The following is an 18547-nucleotide window of genomic DNA, read 5'->3' as shown; positions in this document are numbered from 1 at the left end:
CGGCTCTCGGACATGCCAGGGCACTCACTCTGCTCCACCGTCCTCCATTCCCCCCACCCCCATTCGGCTCTTGACCCATCTCGAGGGACATGTTTTACCAGGAATTCTTCCTGCAGGAGAGCTGAATTGGAAACCCAGGGTGGCGGGAGGGAGGGGTGGTAGGAGGTACCCTGGTGAGCAGAGCCACTCACTCTGGGCACCTACAGTGAGGAACCCGTGGGGGAGGTACCTGGGCCTTGAAGAAACCGTGCACCCCAGGCCCTCCCTCCCCCAGGAACCACAAGCAAGGAAGAGAAGCAAACAGACCCTTGTCATCCTAGCCACCTCCTGGCAGTCTCTGGATAACAATCTAAGGAGACAGGCGGACGTTTATAATTAGAGGATAATTCAGAACATATACACTATTTACAAGGGCGGCCCTGCACAGAGCAGGGAAGGTGGGAGGCTGCCGGGCACAGGTGCAAAGTCTAGGGGGCTCCTCCTCTCTCTTCACCCTTGTTTTTGCTGTTCTCAGCCTCAGCTCCGAGCAGGGAGTGAGGAGTCGGATTCTCTTGGGGTCTGCGGGTGGCGCAGAGACCGGTCACCGGGACCTTGCTGCTGGCAGAAGGCCCAGTGGCGATTCCGGCGTGACACCTGCCTTGGTGTTGCTGGGTAAGGTGGGGCTGGAGGGGCGGCCGCTCCCTGCCTGCTGTCCTCACCAGAAGGCTAGAGGGGTCAGCCACGTGCGCGCCGGGAGCGGACAGCTGGAGCGGCGAGGGGTAGGCCCTGTCTCTACCGCAGCTCGGGGATGAACTGAGCCCAGCTGATGCCGTCAGGGCCCAGCGGGTCCTCGTCCAGGCCGGGGAAGCTGATGTCCAGCAGGATCTTGCTGAGGCTGTCATTCATCGTGTCCAGCACCAGGCCTTCTGTCAGAGACCGGTTGGCAGAGAGGCTGGCGACCTGCGGCTCAGTGGAGCTGAGCTTGGGGACTTCCATCTCTGAGGGGGAACAGCTGCTGAAGGGGTCAGAGGTAAGGTCAAAGGGCTCGGAATTGAGGAGCTCTTGGGGCGAGTCAAAGAGGGGGACGCTTTTCAGCGGGGTGGTGGTGAGATCTGTCAGCTCCAGGGAGTCAGGCAGGGGGCCAAAGGCACCCTGGGGGGTTCGAACTGGGCTGAAATCGAGCCCCCCCACTTTGGCTGGGGGTGTGAGCACCCAGGACTCAGGGGTCGTGGGGAGGACAGATTTGCTCGGGGTGGAGGAGATGGGCAGCGTCTCCTTAACGGGTGTCTTAAAAGGTCCTCTCTCCTCCTGGGAGCAGCCAAGCTGGGGGCCAGGCTGCGAGGGCTCCAGGGGGGCAGCGAGGTCCGCAGCTTGTCGGGAAGCCCCAGGGCCCTCGGAGAAGAGCAGCTCCGGCTCGTCCAGACAGGGCGGCCGCAAGTGCTGTTTCCTTCGAGACCGGCTCATCTCCCGCCTCTCCCGCCGTTTAATCACGAGCATGTCGGAGACGCAGCGGGCTGGCGACCGGAGCCCACTGTAGGGCTTCTTGGGCCTGGGGGTGGGGGAGTGGGGCGATTCTCCTTGACAGATGGGCAAGGCGAGGGCCACTCTTCCAAGGGCGGGCTCTCGACTTTGATGGGCCTCCCTAAGTGTGGTGCTTCCTCCCCAGGCTGGATTTCTTCCTCCTTGATGGGCTGGACCGGAAGCAGAGGAGACAGCACCTCTCTGAGCGGGAGTTTCTCCTCTTTCACTGGTCCTGCAGCGGGCAGGGGGGCCGCCCCGTCGTCCGCCCCCAGCACCTGAAAGGGGGGCAGGAGGAGGTGAAGGCGGGGCGCCGAGATTCAGTCAGACCGCCGCTAAAATGAGTGACGTGCTGGTGCTGATCCCCTTTCTGTCTTTTTAAAAAGTCTCAAAAACAATTAAATATGAGACTATATGATGAAGGTGGTAATTCAATTCCAGGAGTAAAAGACAGAGCATTTAACATGGTCAGTATCCACCTGAGGGAAAACGAAGCGGGAGGCCTGTTCCATACCGTATACAAAGATCATAGCAGAGAACCCAAAACCGCACGAATCCTAAAAGGGAACCTAGGAGACTGCGTGCACAGTCTGAGGGTGGGGGCTGACCTGCTTTACCAAGACTGGAAACCCAGAAGCTGCAGAAGAGAAGAGACACATATCTGACCACATAAAAATTTAAACTCTCCCCTTGGCAAGGGATACCATAAACATTGTTAAGAAACAAACGATAGAAGTAAAAAGTATCTTCAGCCTAAAAGACAGGTTAATATTTGAATAACAAAGGACTCTCACAAAAGAACAGAAGCCTGTAAAAGGGAGGCCACGCCCACAAACCAGCATCTCACGGGTGAGCAAGTCCAAGGACCAGACTCCGTGGGAAGGCACTCACCTGCCAACAAGCAAAGAAAGACAAAGGAAACAAGGAGACACCGCTCATACCGTAGGTGGGCAAATATTTAAAAGGCTGCTAATATCAACTGCTGGCAGACATAGGTCTTGCTGGTGGATATGTGAATTATCACAGACTTTTTTGGGAACCCATCTTGCAATATTTAATAAAATTTAAAATGCCTGTCCACTCAGCAATCTCATGTCTGGTTTTCTGTCCTATAGAAGTAAAAGTGCTAGGAAGAAAAATACATGCAAAGATATTCATTGCAGTTTTGATCACAGGGCATAAAAACTAGAAGCAAAATGTGCCCATAGAAGCAAAACGATTGGAAAATTTTTGGCAGAGCCACACCATGGAATCTTACATGGCCATTAAAAAACAATGAATCTAGAGCGATGCCAAGGTGACTTAGAAGAATTCCCACGGGACAGTGAGTGTGTGTAACATGTTCCCATTTTCAACCTTCTGTGTGATGTGTGTGTGTGCATAAAATGGCTGTGGGCAGGGAGGGTGCAGCTCAGTGGTAGAGCTGTGTGCTTGGCATGCATGAGGTCCTGGGTTCAATCCCCAGTCCCTCCATCAAGTAAATAAATAAATAAGTAAATAAACCTGAATACCTCCCTGCAAAGAAACAAACAAAAGACTTAAAAAATTTTTTTTAAAAATGGCTGTGGGGATTTGTGTGTACAGCTTACACTAAAAGCATGGGCAAATCCTGGAAAAAAGCATGCTAAGTTGTCGACGTGGGTTGTCACAGGGAGCAGAGGTGATGTGGGGGGGAGGGGAGGGAAGGGGAGGGGATCCAAAAAGAAGAAAAGGGGAAAAAAAGATTGCATTGAAGCAGAAACAGTTTACATGACACCATCACATTAATGCATTTATGTGAAATCGCATATAGTGGTATGTACACCTTTATGTATCTTAAAACTTTTTTTTAACAAAAATTTAAAAAAGAAAAAGCAAAGCCAAGTCTGTCTGGATTCCAGAGCCCCTGCTCCCATCTCCACGAAGGGGGCAGAGGGGCCCTTCCTCTGCTTGTCACAGGTCGGCTCTTGCTCACAAATCCTCCTCTACATCACGGTATGGTCTGAACTTACCCTTCTTTCTTCCTCTGCCAGCTGGACCACTGATGCTCAACTGGGAGCAACTCCCTCCAGGAGGGGGCGCTCCTGGCATCTAGCGAGGAGGGACCAGGTGCTGCTAAATGTCAATTCAGGGCCCAGGAGAGCCTCCCTCCACCCCCAGGAAAGAATCATCCAGACCCAAACGGCAGCTGGACCGAGGTGAAGACACCCTGAGTTAGACAGACCCACACCTCACACGCCCTTATGTGCTCTCTCCACACCTGTCTGCTCACCCAGATCTACTTCTTTCTAGAGCCTGCTTCCCTTGTGAGGGCTTCCTGAACCAGCCCAGCCCATCTGCCATAAGCACCCCATCCGAATTCCTAGACTCACCAGGCATTTGTAAGCCTCCCAACACCGCGAATGTCGGATAATGAGGGCCCTTTCATCTCTCATCGTGCCATGGAGTTCTATGTATTTACACCACGTTTTCCCAGCTAGATTTACAGGCTTTTCAAGGGACACTCATCAGAACTCTTAATTGGACTGGAGCCTCTCCTCGGAGGAAACCAGAAGCACTGACCTTGGGCGCGATGCGGACTCGCTTGCCATGCCGGGCGAGCTCCGAGCTCATGAGGGAGGCTGCCAGGGGCAACGGCACCTTGACTGAGGGCTGCAGCACCAGGGACTGGTTCACCGGGAACTGGATGGGCACCAGGTATGAGCTGACCCGTGGCAGCAGCGGCTTCATCCTCCGCCCTGGGAGGAAGCGGGAGGGGTCAGGAGCCAGGGTCTGAACACGAGCCCCTTCTCATACCCAGGATCTTCAGGCTTGGATCCCCGAGTTCCCACTCCCCAAAGGTATGTCCCCAGGACAGGGCCTGCCTGGGGCCCGCTCCCCCATACTAACGTGCACCCAATGGGAGTTCAGTTTTGATGGTCACGTTCCGGCGGAGCTCAGGGTTGGGTCGTTTCTGCTGCTGCTTGTGGCAGAGACGGAGAGAAAGAGGCCTGGGTTAGGAAGGCAGGGGAGAAGGCAGGAGACCCACCAGCTGCTCCGGGACCCTGCACAGAGCTGAGCGAACCGCCTGCTGGTGGGAAGGGGGTGGTACAGACACACTGAGGGAGGCGGGGGTCCTACCACCTCATCCAGGTGTCCTCACGCCTGGGATGCAAAGCATGGAGCACTAGGAGGGGCAAAGAAAAGCCAAGTAGAGAAGTGAGAGAAGGAACTGCCGCCTGCCAGGCCCAGGCCATGTGCTGTGGCTGCGGCCTCGCATGGAGCCTGTGGCCTGTCCCCTGCCACACCCACTATGCTCGGGCACTGAGCCTGGGGGAGGGGGAGGAGCAGCAGGTGTGAGCCCCCATTCGGGGGAGAGGAGGTGGCCGGCACCAGGGTTCTCACTCCCGGAAGCCCGGGGTGCCCTGCATCGGGGGCCGGCAGGCACACAGCCACAGGCTCCCTTCCCCTGCTTAACGCCTTGCCCCGTTCACATAAGCCATGCTGAGCGTGGGAGGGAAACCAGGCCGAGCCCCGAGCCGGAGGGGAAGAACCTTACTGATTCCAAGTGCCCGGGAGACTGTGGAGACCCTGGGTCCAGTGGCTGGTGGCGGTCAGGCAACGCGGGAGAGAAACAAGACGAAGTTACCGCCGGCGCAGCCAGTCTGAGCAGGCCAGGCAAAGGCCTGCTCCTGACTGATGCTGAGGGCCGCCCCGGACGGTGGGCCCCCCAGGACAGCGGGCCCCCCAGGACAGCGGGCACAGTTAGCAGCAGCCTTAGGGGCACTCTGAGATCCTAAAGCAGTTGCTTCAGAAAAGATATTCTGGTGGCTCCGCTTCTGCTCTCCAGCCTAAAGGAGGGCTATTTATTTATTTATTTTATATATTTTTAAATTATTTATTATTATCATTTTTTGTTAATAGAGGTACTGAGGATTGAACCCAGGACCTCGTGCATGCTAAGCATGTGCTCTACCTCTGAGCTACACCCTCCCCTCCAAGAAGGGCTTTTTAAAAACAAGGTTTTCCAGACTTTTTCTGTAAGGATCACCTGAGATGTCTGCTAAAAATACATATTCCCAGGCGCATCCCAGACCTACTGAGTCAGAAGCCCCATGGGAGGGGCCTGGGAAGCTGTATTTTAAAAAGCATTCCAGCAATTCTTGTCACAGGGCAGTTAGGGCAGCACTGCCCCAGGAAGGCCTCTGTTTGGATCAGAGAGCCTTCTCCACGGCCTGGCCTAGCACAGCGGCTTGTCGTCCCTGTGGGCTGGCCGGCCCCCAGCTGAGCAGTTAAGACCATCCCAAGGAGGACTTATTTCCTTCTGAGACGGAAATCACGACCCCCACCGCCGGCCCTATTCGAACAAGACCAGGACGCTCACCTTAAACACCTGGTCCAGCGTCAAGTAGCGATTGGCACTAGGGTGAATGGTCCAGAAGGAGACCTTGCCATTGGCAGACGTCTCACGGACAAACATGTCGTGAAGAGAGAGGTTGTGGCGAATGGAATTCTGAAAGGGGAGGAGGACACCATGGATCAGCTACTTTGGCTTTGGAAACATCACCTTTAATGCCGCCCCCCCCCCAAGGAATTCAGCCCCAGGCTCTGTGTCCTTGGAACCCTGCCTATTGGCAGCTCTCTTCCAGACGCTGCACCTGGCAAAGCCATAAACCTGAGCCATAAACCCCTCCATCCCAGGAGAACAGAGACCAGCCAGTCCTGAGAGCTGACACGGACTGGGAAAGGGGACTGAAGCTGTGAGCAATAATTAGAAGCAAGAGAGGTGAGTGAAGAAGGGAAGAAGCTAGGGAATTTAGTTGAGGTAAGAGTATGAAGTTCAGTTCTGCTGTGAGGGAAACAATACAAAAACCCCCTTGGCCCGGGATTAAGGGTCTGTCGAGAGACCTAAACTGTGGCTCTGAGCCTCGCGTGAGCTACGGGTCCCAGACATCCCAGTGTTCCTGTGACTATGAGGAAGAGAAGCTCCCTGCCTTCTGGAGAAGAGATATGACTTTACAGGAGGTGAGTCTTGGGTCATGAGGCTCACAGGATTTTTTTTCTTTCTTTCCCCCCTTTTTTCATTAATATCTTTTCACAAAGCTCCTTAATCACTCCAGCTGCTGTTCAGTGTAGCACAAAAGTGGGCTTGGTGCTGCACTGGAGTTTCCATTAACCCGAGGCAGTTAATGGAGTCAGACGAATGACTGCAGAGCTCTGACTGATGATTTTGCCTGAATTCAGCAGGATCGAGTCACAATCCACAAGACACAACTGTTTACAGTTCTAGCATCCTTTGCATTTAACTGTTCCTTCCCCACCAGACACAGACTGAGGCACTTCTGTGCAGATAAGCTGTCTACACAGGGCCACAGCGACCTCGACCGCAGTTGTTAAGGGACACAGTACCTTCCAGCCTGGCTTGGCTATGTGCTTAAAATAGGGGAAGTGGTCCTCAATCCAAGTATAGATGTCTTTCAAGGTCATGCGCTTCCTCTCCGTGCTGTTGATGGCAAATTGGATCATGGCCATGTAAGAGTACGGTGGCCGCTCAGACACAGAGTCCTGCCAGGACGTCGATGCTCCCGGGGGCCCCTCCACCTGAGGGTTCTGAGAAGCCAAAGGGAAGGAGAAAAGGCAATGACTGGGCAGAGTTCACATGACCTCCCCGGCTCCCCACCCCAACCCCTAGAGAGAGATTTTATCCCGTAAAAAGTTACTGGAAACCAACTCATCCGAGACCACTATTCCACAGAATAAAACTTTAGGATTAGGAAGGGTCTCAGAGATGATGTGCTCTAACCCCCAGACACTGTAGAACCACTGCTGTCATTGGTCATTTTGTTGACGATATTGCCTGATGGTAAGCCTGGCCTGTTAGCTGAAACTCCTAGGAAAGTTTGGGATATATTATGACTCTTAAAGCATCCATTTTATGTTAAAACTATACCCATTCTTCAGATCTGGGAGTTGAGGGACCTAGGTCTTAGTCCAGTTCCTACTCCTGATGTGATGTGAATAAACCCATCTCCTTTCAATGTCTGTGCAAGAGAAATATTCCCAAGAGTATGGGACAGATAAATGTCCGCAAAGCACACATCTGGCTGAGTCTCAGGCAAAGATCTGATCATTCACATTTTAAGAAATTGAACTATAACTTTATAAAGTACACGTTTTAAGTGAACAGCTCAGTTTTTACTTATGTATACTTCCATGTAACTTCTCACTTTTAATGACGGAATAAAGGGTGCACCCAGAAGGATCCAGGAACGGCAGCTGTGAAAAACCTCCCCAGGCCACACAACTGGGTCACATCAATTTTGATTGCTGAAGTATTTAAAATTCACACCTAACTCATTTTATTTGGCACTAACGTATCTTCTAATAAAACAATCTCACTAAAAACGCTGTGTTCCTTTAATACTGTTGGGGTGCCTCTTTAAAGTTCAATGGCTTTCCAAACTAAGACATCTTCCTGAAGACCTGCTAAGTACCTGCTGCTAAAGCACTGAAGCCAGTGCTGAGGGCATACTGAGTGAGCCAGAGGAATCTGCCCTCAAGGAGATTTCACAGATGGGGGGAAAGAGATCCCAAGCAGAAAGAGAGCTCTAAATCAAGTGAATTGCTAATACCAGGACTCGGAAATTCTGCTCTACAGGCCACTTCATCTATCCCCTTCTTAGAAATTCCCTGCCCCTGCTCTGACTGCCCTAGCAAGTGGCGGAACCGTTCACCTTGGCCTGACTCTGCTCCAGGTGACGGTTCTCCTTTTCCTCCGTCTCTTGCTTGATGCTGCAGGAGCCCAGCCCATCAGAAGTCATCTTCCCAAGCCACTGGATGTTGGTCAAGCTGTTGTCTAGAGTGCAGCCTGCTGCCTCACCACCAGCTGCAGGGAAGCAACCCAAGATGCCAGTTAGCCGCCTGATCCATGCCCAGCAGGCCCAGCAAAACTGGTGGTTAGGGACCATCTCTCCAGACCTCTGCCCTTAGGGACACGGGCCCTCAGGTACTCTCCCCATTAGGATTTCATGGGAGAAACTGAGGAGCACAATTTAAGTTGCATTTCAGTCTGAGCCACACTGAGCCTTAGAGAAGGGTCAAGGCAACCTTACAAAAGCAACATTGAGCATCTGCACAGAGAAAGTCATTTTTCCTCCTCATGCTTTCTCCTTTATTCAGATGGAGAAAGATTCCTACTTCCTTATATGGTCAATGCAAAGGATAAAGAGAAACAACAAAAAAATCCTTTCCCAGTATAAAGAAGGCAATTGGAATGCTAAATCAGATTGCAACCCTTTCGACAGTGCCCAAATGATCTGGGTCAGGTTTCAGGATGAAGACAGACAAGACTATTCCCCGGTTCAGGCAGATGCCTGTCTGTCCTAAGTGTCAGCATGGCTGACTGCAGTCCCGGCCACAGAGAGGGAAGCCTGGCTCCTCACCCCTTTGCTTTGCAGAGCACATACCACAGCTTTCCCATCTCCGCCCAGGAAGGGCTCCAGGTGGCCTCGGAAGATCCACATCCGGAACTGCAGACTTTGGCCCCAGGGTCTCGGTGATCACTTCTGTCCTCTTGGGCGCGTTGCTGGTTTGGGCTTGAGGCTGGGGCCCTGGAGGGTGGGTGGGGGCTCCCCCACAGCTGATGAGGATGAATTTGTTGGGCCCACTGCTGCCACTCTCCTTTCCCTTGGCCGTCAGTGCTGTGATGATGTTCTGGATGTTGGCATTGTTGGGGACGGCCACCACTTGGGTGTTGGGCATGGTGGGATGGTTAATAATCTTGATCCCAGCTGGAAACTTGCGAGGGTTGGACTCTGCCACCTCCTCGGAGGCCTGCGCTCGACCAGGCTCCTGTTGGGCAGGGGGCCTCTTAGGCTCCTCTTCTGATGTTTCAGCCGGGGCATTTTGGACAGGAAGGGGCAGCCTCCGTCTTTTGAGAATCAGTGGCCGACGGGGGCTGGTTTTCATTATGAATCTGGGCTTTCACTCTCCATTGAGAATCACTGAGCGTGGACCCTGGGAAGTGCAAGGGGCAGCAGGCTGTTAGAGATATGTTAGGCTGAGAAGGAGGTTCTGTTAGAGGGGTTCCTCATCATGTGACCAGCAGCACCAGCGCACAGGCCCAGGAGGATGCTCCCTGGGCTTTTGGAAAGACGGCAGACAAATCAGGAGACGAGTTCTATTGATGGAAGTTAAAACTGAAACAAACAGAAGCAATTCAAAAGGGGGAAGTGGGACTGTGTTGGCTGTAGGTCAACATAGCCAAAGGTCTGGAAGCTTAAGAATGTTTGGCTACAGAAACAAGTAAGGAAGCTACAAAAATGCGGAAATGTCTATTATTGTCTAAATATGGATCGGAGTGACTGCAGGGATGGGAACGCTGGAATAGGACATCCTGACAAAACTCTGATTCCATACTCCATTCTAGCATAGAGCATTTCTATTTTTTAACATCATCCTAGTCTATCAGTTAAAGGATCTATGCCCACGGAATCATAGGAAAAAGGCAGACTGTACTATTGCCCTGTTGTCACACACACATGAAGACGTCAGATCAAAAGGAAATTGCTCTATTCAAGGCCCAGGGTAAAGCTGTGCGGGTCATGTGTTGACACTACGTACGGGGTGACAGTCACTTCACCGGCCGTTATCCTTGTACAGATTTTAAAAAATACGTTTTTCTTTCACAATTTGCAAAATATTTACACAGTGATATTTTAGTACTTGCATGTGCTTATTCATATTTTGACCTTCTAAGCGTGTTACTGCGTTGCTTAATTTCTCTTCCAGAACCAAGACTGTAATCCCTATTTCCTGACCAATCGAATGTGCTCTCATCACTGTGCTAAGGTGGTTTTGTAATAGTAAGGAAAATAGTTTTATCTTTTAAAAATTGTGCTTTGTTGATTTTAACAGATGCATGGACTACTCTACCATTGTGTAAAATTGTGTAAGTCTTCTGAGAGGTACTTGGAGAGACAGAGGAATGGGCTGTCCCTTTTTTAGGATATCTGCTACCTCCCTAAAACGGACTGTCACACTCGTGACATTTGCCATCTGCTTAGAGTTCACAGACCCTCCCCCTCTGCCTCCTCCCCTTCCTTTATATCCAGGATTCCTCTACCTTCAAATCTCAGTTTTACTTCCACCTCCTATCTCTTCCAGCCTCCCTCCCTCCACCCATCAATCACTGGACTCTAGCATTCCCTCCCCACCCCCAAAAGGTATCTTCCTGGTCTAAAGCGTAATTTTTCCTTCCACTCTGACCAGCCTCTTGCTACCACGGCCAACACTTTCTAGCCTAGTCTTCGGAGCGACTCCAGGGTCCCCAACCCCACCCAGACCAGGACAAAACTGCGCGCGGGGGGGGGGGTGTCCCAGAACCAGGAGGAGGGCCCTGGGAAAGGGCGGAGTGGAGGCAGTGCTGCCTAATGGTGAGAGTACCTGGGCGCAGGGGAGGGTGCGAGCAGGTCGGTCTCGGCTGGAAGCGGAGTGAACTCAGCCTGGATCCCGGCCAGCGGGCCGCCCCTTCCCCCCGAGGGAAGGCCCAGGGGCGCTTCGCTAAAGAGGTGAGGACGCGGCCGGGCGGTGGGATGCAGGCGCGCTGCGCACCCTCGCCAGCCTCCGGCCGCGCTCAGCCCCTCCGCGCCGCGCCCGCCGCGCCCCCGGCCTCCAGCCCGCCCGCCGCCCGCTCACCTAGCTGCACCGCCGGCCGCGCCGGGCTCCGGGCGGCTCCGCGCTGCTCCCGCCTGCGGGCCGGGCCGCGTCCCGGGCGGCACTCGCGCCGGCGGCGGGTCCCCGGGCTGCGGGGCGGGGAATCCCGGGATCCCGGGGGGGGGGGGGCGGTCCCGGGCCGGGGCCGGGGGTGGGGTCCCGCTCCGGCGCTTTCAGTTTGTTCCGCTGTTTGAAATTGGCGCCGGCGGAGCGTTGCGGTCACGTGACGGGCGTCGCCAATCGGCGCCGGTCTTGTCTCCGCGTTCGGGCCGGAACCCGGGCGGCGGGCGGAGCGGCGGGCGAGCGGCGGCCTGGCTGGCCCCGCCGGGCAGGAGAGACGGGCGGAGCGGCGGCGGGAAGGGCAGGTGAGGCGGGTGAGGCGGGGCGGGGCGGGCGGGCGGGCGGGGCGGAGGCGGTGCGGATGAGGTGAGTGAGGCGTGTGGACCTGGCGGGCGGAGCGGCGGCGGGTGAAGCCGGCGGATGAGGCGAGTGAGCCGGGCGGGCCGGGCAGAGCGGGCAAGTGGGCCGGCGGGCGAGGCGGGCGGGCCGGCGGCTCGTGGGGAGGGCGCAGGGAGGCCCCACGGGGGCGGGACGCGGGGACCCTGGGGACCCCGGGGACCCCGGGGCCGGCCCCCGGCTGCTCTCTGGCCCCCGGCGCCCCTCCGCGCTGCTCGCGCGTCCCGGGGTCTTCCTCCCGCGCTGGTTTCCTCGCTGGGGGGCCGGAGTGGTGGGGGTACTGCCCTCCGTTGACCTCCTACCAGCGACCATCCGGGCCCCCGACTATCCTGGCGGCCCCTGGAGCGCAGCTTCTGGCCTCGTTCAAGTTCCCTCCGTAAATTACACGCACAGCGCGAATCCCGCCTCGGCTCTGGGTCCTCTCCCTCCCCGCCCCTGCAACCCTTTACCGGTAATGAAGTACTTGATTTATTAACTTGGTCACACGGTGAATTGAGCATCTGCTCTGTGCCAGGCCGCGCTAGGATGTAGTGGCAGAGTGGGTCTTTCTTCTGATGGGCGGAGGGAGGAGCTCATTTCCGAAGTAAACTAGTTTATTTAAGCAATAAACTTAAGAAGAGAAATATAGCTGTGAAGTGATGAATCAGAGGTCAGGGATAGCTTCGCGTATCTACAGGAGGGAGACCTTGCGTTCCTTAATGTAGGTGAGAAAGGCTTTTCTGCTGCACTACAGCCGGGGCTTTATGCAGACGAGGGAGACCTCAGAAGGGACTGAGGTGTGCAGGTCCACGCGGCAGGAGACGAAGCTGGACGTGGAGCAACAGGCCCGTAGCCACCACTGAGGCTTTTGGTTCTTATCCAGAAATCAAAAATGAGTCTTAAGCAGAAGTGAGCCAAGATCAGATTTGCATTTTAAAAAGGTCCCCCTGCAGGGGGTGCCAGAGTGGGTTAGGGTAGACCAGTTAGGCTATTGCACTACCCCTAGGACAGAGCCGGAGCTTGAAGGGCGGTGGGAGAGGAGAGGAGGGAGGGAGGGAAGAAGGGGAGGGATATTCTTTTTCTTTTGGGGGGAGGGGATTAGGTTTCTTTCTTTTTTTAATGGAGGTACGGGGGATTGAACCCAGAATCTCGTGCATGCTAGGCAGGCGAGCTCCCCCCCCCCCATATTATTATTTTTCGCAAAGGAAGAATGTTTTTTATCACGTTTTGAGTTGAATCTAATAAAGTCTTTAAAAAAATTACCGCTGATTCTGATCCCACGTTTAATACTGAACTGTCACTAAAAACCATGATTGTAAGTTTTTTCCCCAACTGAAGTATAAGTGACATAACACGTTATTTCAGTTTCAGGTGGACAACATGATTTGCTTATGTCTTATACATCGTGAAGTGATGTATAAGTAAGTCTAATTAACCATCTGTCACTATACAGAGTTTTTTTTTTCTTGTGATGAGAACTTTAATGATTTACTTCCTTGGCAACTTTCAAATTTGAAATACAATATTATGGACTTTCATCACCATGCTGTACATTATACCCCATACTGTATTTGCTTTATAACTGGAAGTTCGTACCTCTTGATCCTCTTTGCCCATCTTGCCCATCCCCCAACCACCCTCCCGGAAAGAGGGGTATTACTGAAGCCACAGGAGGTAGGATTGACAGGGCTTGCTAATTGGGTTGGGTGGGAGGTGGGGGAAGTGTCAAGGTCTCTGGCTGCGTCGCTGGGTGACTGAGGATACCATTGCCTGAGCACAGGCCCTGGAGATAGTCACTTTTATGGAGGGGGTGCGGGGGAAGCGATGGTGAATTCCGTTGTAAACGTGCTGAGTTTGAGGTGTTGGAGGCATCTAGTTGCTGTCAAGTAGGTGGTGGAATACATGGGTGTGAGTGTGGAGGAATTCTAAGCTGACTATATAGACACTTGACTCATCTACTTGTAGGTGGTTATTGAAAACTGGCCTAAGAAAAGCGTGTAGAATTAAGAGGGCTCCAGAGCACAGCCAGGGAGGGACAGGCCATGGAGAGCTAAAGGGATGGACCTCTAGTTACAGCGGAAGGAAAGGATGGATGCAGGTAGACTTAGGTTTAGATGTTTGCTTTCTGGAAAATGAGAGTATTTCCTTTGATGTCTCCTGTATTCTTTGTGAAGTAGGGATTAAAGCAATTTGTTTGGCGAGAAGAGGAGTTCTAAAGTGTTAAGATAATCTTTATGGAAAATGAGTTGATCAGGGAAACAGTAGGCCTGCCGAGCAAGGCGGGGTTCACGGGAGGCAGGGGGCTTTGAGCAAGGGGTGTGTGGCAGCCATAGTTACCACTGTCACCTGGCTCCTGGGCTCCTGCAGGAGCCTTCTCACTGGGTTCCCTGCCTCCTTTCTCCTTCATCTCTCCCCAGCCCGCCTTTTCTCACAAAGCACTTATAAGGCTAAATCAGATTATGTTACGTCCCTGCCTGGACCCTGCAGTGGCTGCCTAGTGAAGAATAATTCAACCCCGAGTCCTTAGCCTGGCCTTAACCCTACATTCTCATCTCCCACCCCCCAGCTCAGCCATGCTGACTGTACTGTTTCTTGACCAAGTCAAACACGCTCCCATCTCACAGTTCAGTCTGGAATATCCTTTCTCACATCTTTCTCTTGTCTGCTTGCTCTCCTTTCTTTGTTCAGGTCTTTGCTCAAATACACTTTTCAGAGAGGCCCTCCCTGACGACCCTGGCTAAAACTAGCAGCCCCTTACGCTGTTTCACGTTTCTCTGTACCTCTGATCACTTCCCGACTAGACTAGATGTAAGGGCCTCCAGGGCAGGGATTTAATTTTGTAACCTAGTATATATTTCCAGCACCTGTAACAGTGCCCAAAACACAGCAGGCACTCAGTAGACATGTGCTGAATAAATTGATGAACAATTGGAGGTGTTTATTACCTGCCTTCTACCTAAAATGTCGGTTCCTTGAGGGATAAAGACTTTGTCCTTATTTTTCCTCTCCTTCATCTCCACTGTCTAGTGACATAAATCAGAGTCTGTTGCTCTTTTGTTGGTGACTGAATGAATGAATCAGGACTGTTCAGTGGGACCGGTCTGCCCTGTTGTGTGACCCTCCGGGATGCCAAGTGGCATCTCCCCTTCACCTCCACCTGCTGCATTCAAACTTCTGTCCCACCAACCCGTGGACAAAAGCTCTTATTAAAACTGATCTGGGTACTGGATTCACTGGACACTTTTGCAGACTTTTTATTACTTTGTGGGGCCTGCTGTCCCTGCCTCTCTCTCCAGCCTCCCGTCTCTGCCGACACAGCCCAGGTTCCGGCCTCATCGGCTCCCAGGTGGCACAGAACCTTCTGCCTGGTCCGCCTGCTTCCGGGGCACTTGTTCTCTCCTTTCACACTGTCGCCAGGACCATCTGCCTAAGAGTCAAAACAAAGGAAAAACAATTGCGCTACTTATGAGACAACTGAAATTTGAACACAGGACATTTGGTATTTAATATTTAAGGAAACACACACGTTACTATATGCTAATGTATGTATAAGTACATACAGTATATAAGTATGTATATTTGTATATGTTAGTTGTGTTCATGGGAACGGTATCATGACTGGGAATATATCGTCAAAATAATAAAGGGGTGGGGAAGTGGGTGGGGTGTGGATGGATCCTGACTGGCCATGGGTTGATGGTTGTTGGAGCTGGGTGATGGGCATTTGGGGGCTCATTATACTGTTAACTATTTTTTTGTATATTCAAAATTATCTGGCGTAAAGGTTTAAAAAAAATCCAAGTGTGATCATATCCTGTCTGCTTCAAAATTTTCAGTGACTACTTAGGTCAAAGTCCAAACTCAGACGGTACACCTGGTTTTCTGACCTGACCCGGACACTGTCCCACCTCAGTCCCTGCAAGTTGTCTTTTCACGCCCTGTGTCCAGCTACGTGGAGTCTGGTCCTGAGTCTGCAGTGCTCTTGTCTCTCCTGTGTGTGTGCTTGGAGCGCCCTCCCTGTTCTTTGGCTTTTCCCAGCCCTCCTGTACCGAGGCTGTCACCCTCTCCAGAAAGCCTCCCTTGGTGGGGTGGAAGCACTGTTCTCATTGTTGTAATTGTCTCCCTCTGCTAGACTCTCAGCTCTTTGAAGACAGGGACAGTCTGTGTCCCCGCAGGTGCTTGGCACTCAATGGTTGTGGAGTAAGTGGTTATTCATCTTTAAATTCCCAACACCCAGAATGGTGCTGGCAGGTGCTCGATAAATGTTCATGGGATGAACGTCGTTGAGTATGAGCTCCTGTGTATTGAGCTGGTGGTGTGGGTACAGGAAGCCGGTGCGGGTACAGACGCCCTGCAGTCCTGGGGCAGGGCTGCAGGCCCGTAGGGGAACCGGCTGGCAGAGTGTGCAGGAGTGCTGGGGAGTCACCGGATTATCTTCTCCCCACTTGTGTTTCCTCTCTGCAGGCATGGGTTGGAACTGGAGTCTCTCCCCAGACCTGACTGCAGCCAGCATCATGCAGTTACTCACTGCTCTTCACTCACCTGTTGATGCCTCCCAGAAAAAAACGCTGCCAGACGGCCCAGAAACCCCAGCTGCTATTCCACCAACAACCACTAGAGGGCCCCAGACACCGCCAAGGATCTCCCCAGCTTCCTGTCACCCACGCTAGACAGGTGCCCAGCAAGCCCATTGACCACACCATCGTCACTTCCTGGGTAGGCCATGGGAGTCTTACAGTGACTTTTACTCTCTTAGGGTTCTCAGTGCTGACTCTGCCCAGCAACCCAGGGCTTCCAGAGAACAAGGAGACTCCTGGGGGCGGAGACAAGGAGACAGTGTCCTCTTTCTGCCTGTCCTCGGTCATCTTCTCTGGCTTATCTTTTTCCCTAAGTTCAAACTGAGGTGTGGGTTGCTTGGAATTGGAGTCTCTCTCCCCTGCTGTCCCCTGAAAGAGCTGAGCACGAAGTCTTCACTCCCCAGTAGCTGGGTGAGAAAGCGAGATAAATGGCTCAACGAGTCAAAAATGAGCTTGTTCCCAGAGCTTCATGTGTGAGGTGGGGTATTTAGCTAAGTCTTCTCTTTACTGCTTAGTGGATAGAATATGGAAGGAAAGTCCTCAGAAATGGTGTGTGTTATATTCTGACAGTTGAAAAGCCCTGGGAAGAGAACACAGCTCCTGTATGTCAGGGAAGTAGTGTAGCGAAGGAGCCAGACAGAAGCCTATGCCCTGCCTCAGAGAGCTCTGCCAGGTGCTGGGGGCGACCGTGGCCAGGTCAGCCGGGCCCTGCCGTCAGCGTCCAGAGCGAGACGCTTAGCTGTCCTGCAGCCGTGTGATGAAGTGACAGAGGCGTTGTCCCCTTTCTTGCACACGAGGAAACTGAAAGCCAGGGAGATGGAGTGACTTGCCCAAAGCTCATACCCCTTTCCGCCTTCATCCAGTTAGACAGCTTATCTCAGGCCCATTCCTGTAGCGGGCTCCTGCTTGGGATCCTGGCCATTGGACGCAGTTTCCTTCGGTTTGGATGTGGCTCTCCCTCACCTTTTCTCACTCCCAATCCTTAGGTATCACCTCAGTTTGATACAACAGCAGAAAGCTGGTTCCCAGCCAACCATAAACGTCATCTCCGAGCCCAGGCCAGGCATTCAAGTCGGAAATCTGCCACCTGCAAGTTTCCGCGTCTAACATTTGAGAGTCCACCGTCTTCCTCCAGGTCAGCCACACCCGGGACCCCCTTAATCAGGGGCTGCCCCAACCAACCAGAAAAGGACATTGCCAGAAGGGCCTTAGTTCCCATGCTCAGTCCCCAAAGCTGCGGGGAGCTGTCAGCACCTGCACTTCAAAACCTACCTTACGTGTTCACCCCACCTGATATCCAGACCCCAGAGTCGTCCGTGAGGGGAGGGCTCGTGCCCCCAGAGCAGAGGGGAAACAGCCTTCCGAGCGGCTCCCTTCACAGCAGCACTCCCGAGAGCCCCGAGCCCGGGCCCGTTCTGGTTACAGACACCCCCGAGGAGAAGTACGGAATAAAGGTCACCTGGAGGAGGCGACGACACCTGTTCATGTACCTCAGGGAGAGAGGGAAGCTGAGCAGAAGCCAGTTTCTTGTGAAAAACTGACGGGATTTCTCAGACATCAGGCGTCCCAAGAAACTGATGGCTGGTTTTCATCCAGTTGCTCACATCACTTGTCTGGCTCACAAGCAAGGACGTCAGTAGGGTAAAATGGAAGCAACACCAGTAACACCAGTAGAAAAAAGATATTTTAACTAGAGCCGTGAAGTCATGAGGGAATTCAATTTCCAGACTTGCTTTTTAAAATATCCGGTGCCATGAACAGTTTTTAGTGTCATAAACAGTTCACTTCATATTTTCCTTGTATTAACTGTTTTAAAATTTTAAATATTTTAAAACTGCTTAAAATGTATGTAAATAAATGGCTGCAGAAAGTTTTCACAGAAGCCTGCTCCTGACACTAATGCAGCAATACAGCCTCCTTCACAAAGGGGTTTCTTAGTTGTTCCCTGTAACCACTGCTTTTTCAGCCTTCTAATCGCTTCCTTCAAACTAACTCATTCCACGTGTTTGAGTGCCAGCTCTGTGTACAGCTCCCTCCGTGACATGAGGCATGGAAAAACTCGAAGCAAAGTGAGTGTTTATAGCTGCTGCCTCTGCTCGTCTGCTGAAAGGGCAAGGTTCTGAAGAAAGGGCAGCAAGCCTGTTTTAATGAGTTCAGTGGGATCAGGGGAGATAAGTTACTTCGCGGTGCTATGTTTTCATCTCTTGCTTCCAACTGAAGTAACCTGTAAAAATTAAATAGGGTGGGAAAATGATTTATTGTCTTAACTGTTTAAAATGTATGTAAATAAATGTGTAATGTTTTCAAATACTACTTTTTATTGTAATTAATGTAGAAGGACTGCCCGGTCAACAAAATGTCTCGAT

General features: G+C 52.6%; 2 protein-coding genes and 1 long non-coding RNA gene across 5 annotated transcripts; 2 read left to right on the top strand and 1 right to left on the bottom strand.

Annotated features, from left to right (window-relative positions):
* Nucleotides 1-350: 350 nt before the first annotated feature.
* Nucleotides 351-11301, bottom strand: FOXM1 (forkhead box M1). Its single transcript, XM_032473140.1, is given in 10 exon segments — nt 351-1553; nt 1556-1775; nt 4039-4214; nt 4366-4438; nt 5015-5059; nt 5840-5968; nt 6865-7065; nt 8190-8341; nt 8922-9471; nt 11152-11301. Coding segments are annotated over 9 exon segments (2280 nt in total). The 5' UTR covers nt 9424-9471; nt 11152-11301; the 3' UTR covers nt 351-771.
* Nucleotides 873-2585, top strand: LOC116661320. The gene is made up of 2 exons (XR_004317197.1): nt 873-1009; nt 1646-2585. It is a non-coding gene; the product is annotated as an uncharacterized LOC116661320 (long non-coding RNA).
* A 112-nt stretch (nt 11302-11413) lies between the features above and the next one.
* RHNO1 (RAD9-HUS1-RAD1 interacting nuclear orphan 1) lies at nt 11414-18494 on the top strand. Of its 3 annotated transcripts, none has more exons than XM_032473155.1 (3): nt 11414-11534; nt 16069-16320; nt 17168-18494. In XM_032473155.1, the coding sequence occupies exons 2-3, from the start codon at nt 16153-16155 to the stop codon at nt 17720-17722; spliced, it is 723 nt and encodes a 240-aa protein (XP_032329046.1). In that variant the 5' UTR covers nt 11414-11534; nt 16069-16152; the 3' UTR covers nt 17723-18494. The 3 variants fall into 3 exon arrangements, with proteins under 3 accessions (XP_032329046.1, XP_032329047.1, XP_032329048.1); XM_032473156.1 differs by lacking the exon at nt 11414-11534 and adding an exon at nt 11560-11654; XM_032473157.1 differs by lacking the exon at nt 11414-11534 and adding an exon at nt 11743-12076.
* Nucleotides 18495-18547: the final 53 nt, after the last annotated feature.

The sequence above is a fragment of the Camelus ferus genome, chromosome 34, assembly GCF_009834535.1.
Source record: "Camelus ferus isolate YT-003-E chromosome 34, BCGSAC_Cfer_1.0, whole genome shotgun sequence".
Lineage (NCBI taxonomy): Eukaryota > Metazoa > Chordata > Mammalia > Artiodactyla > Camelidae > Camelus > Camelus ferus.
This window is presented reverse-complemented; position numbering and strand designations above follow the sequence as displayed.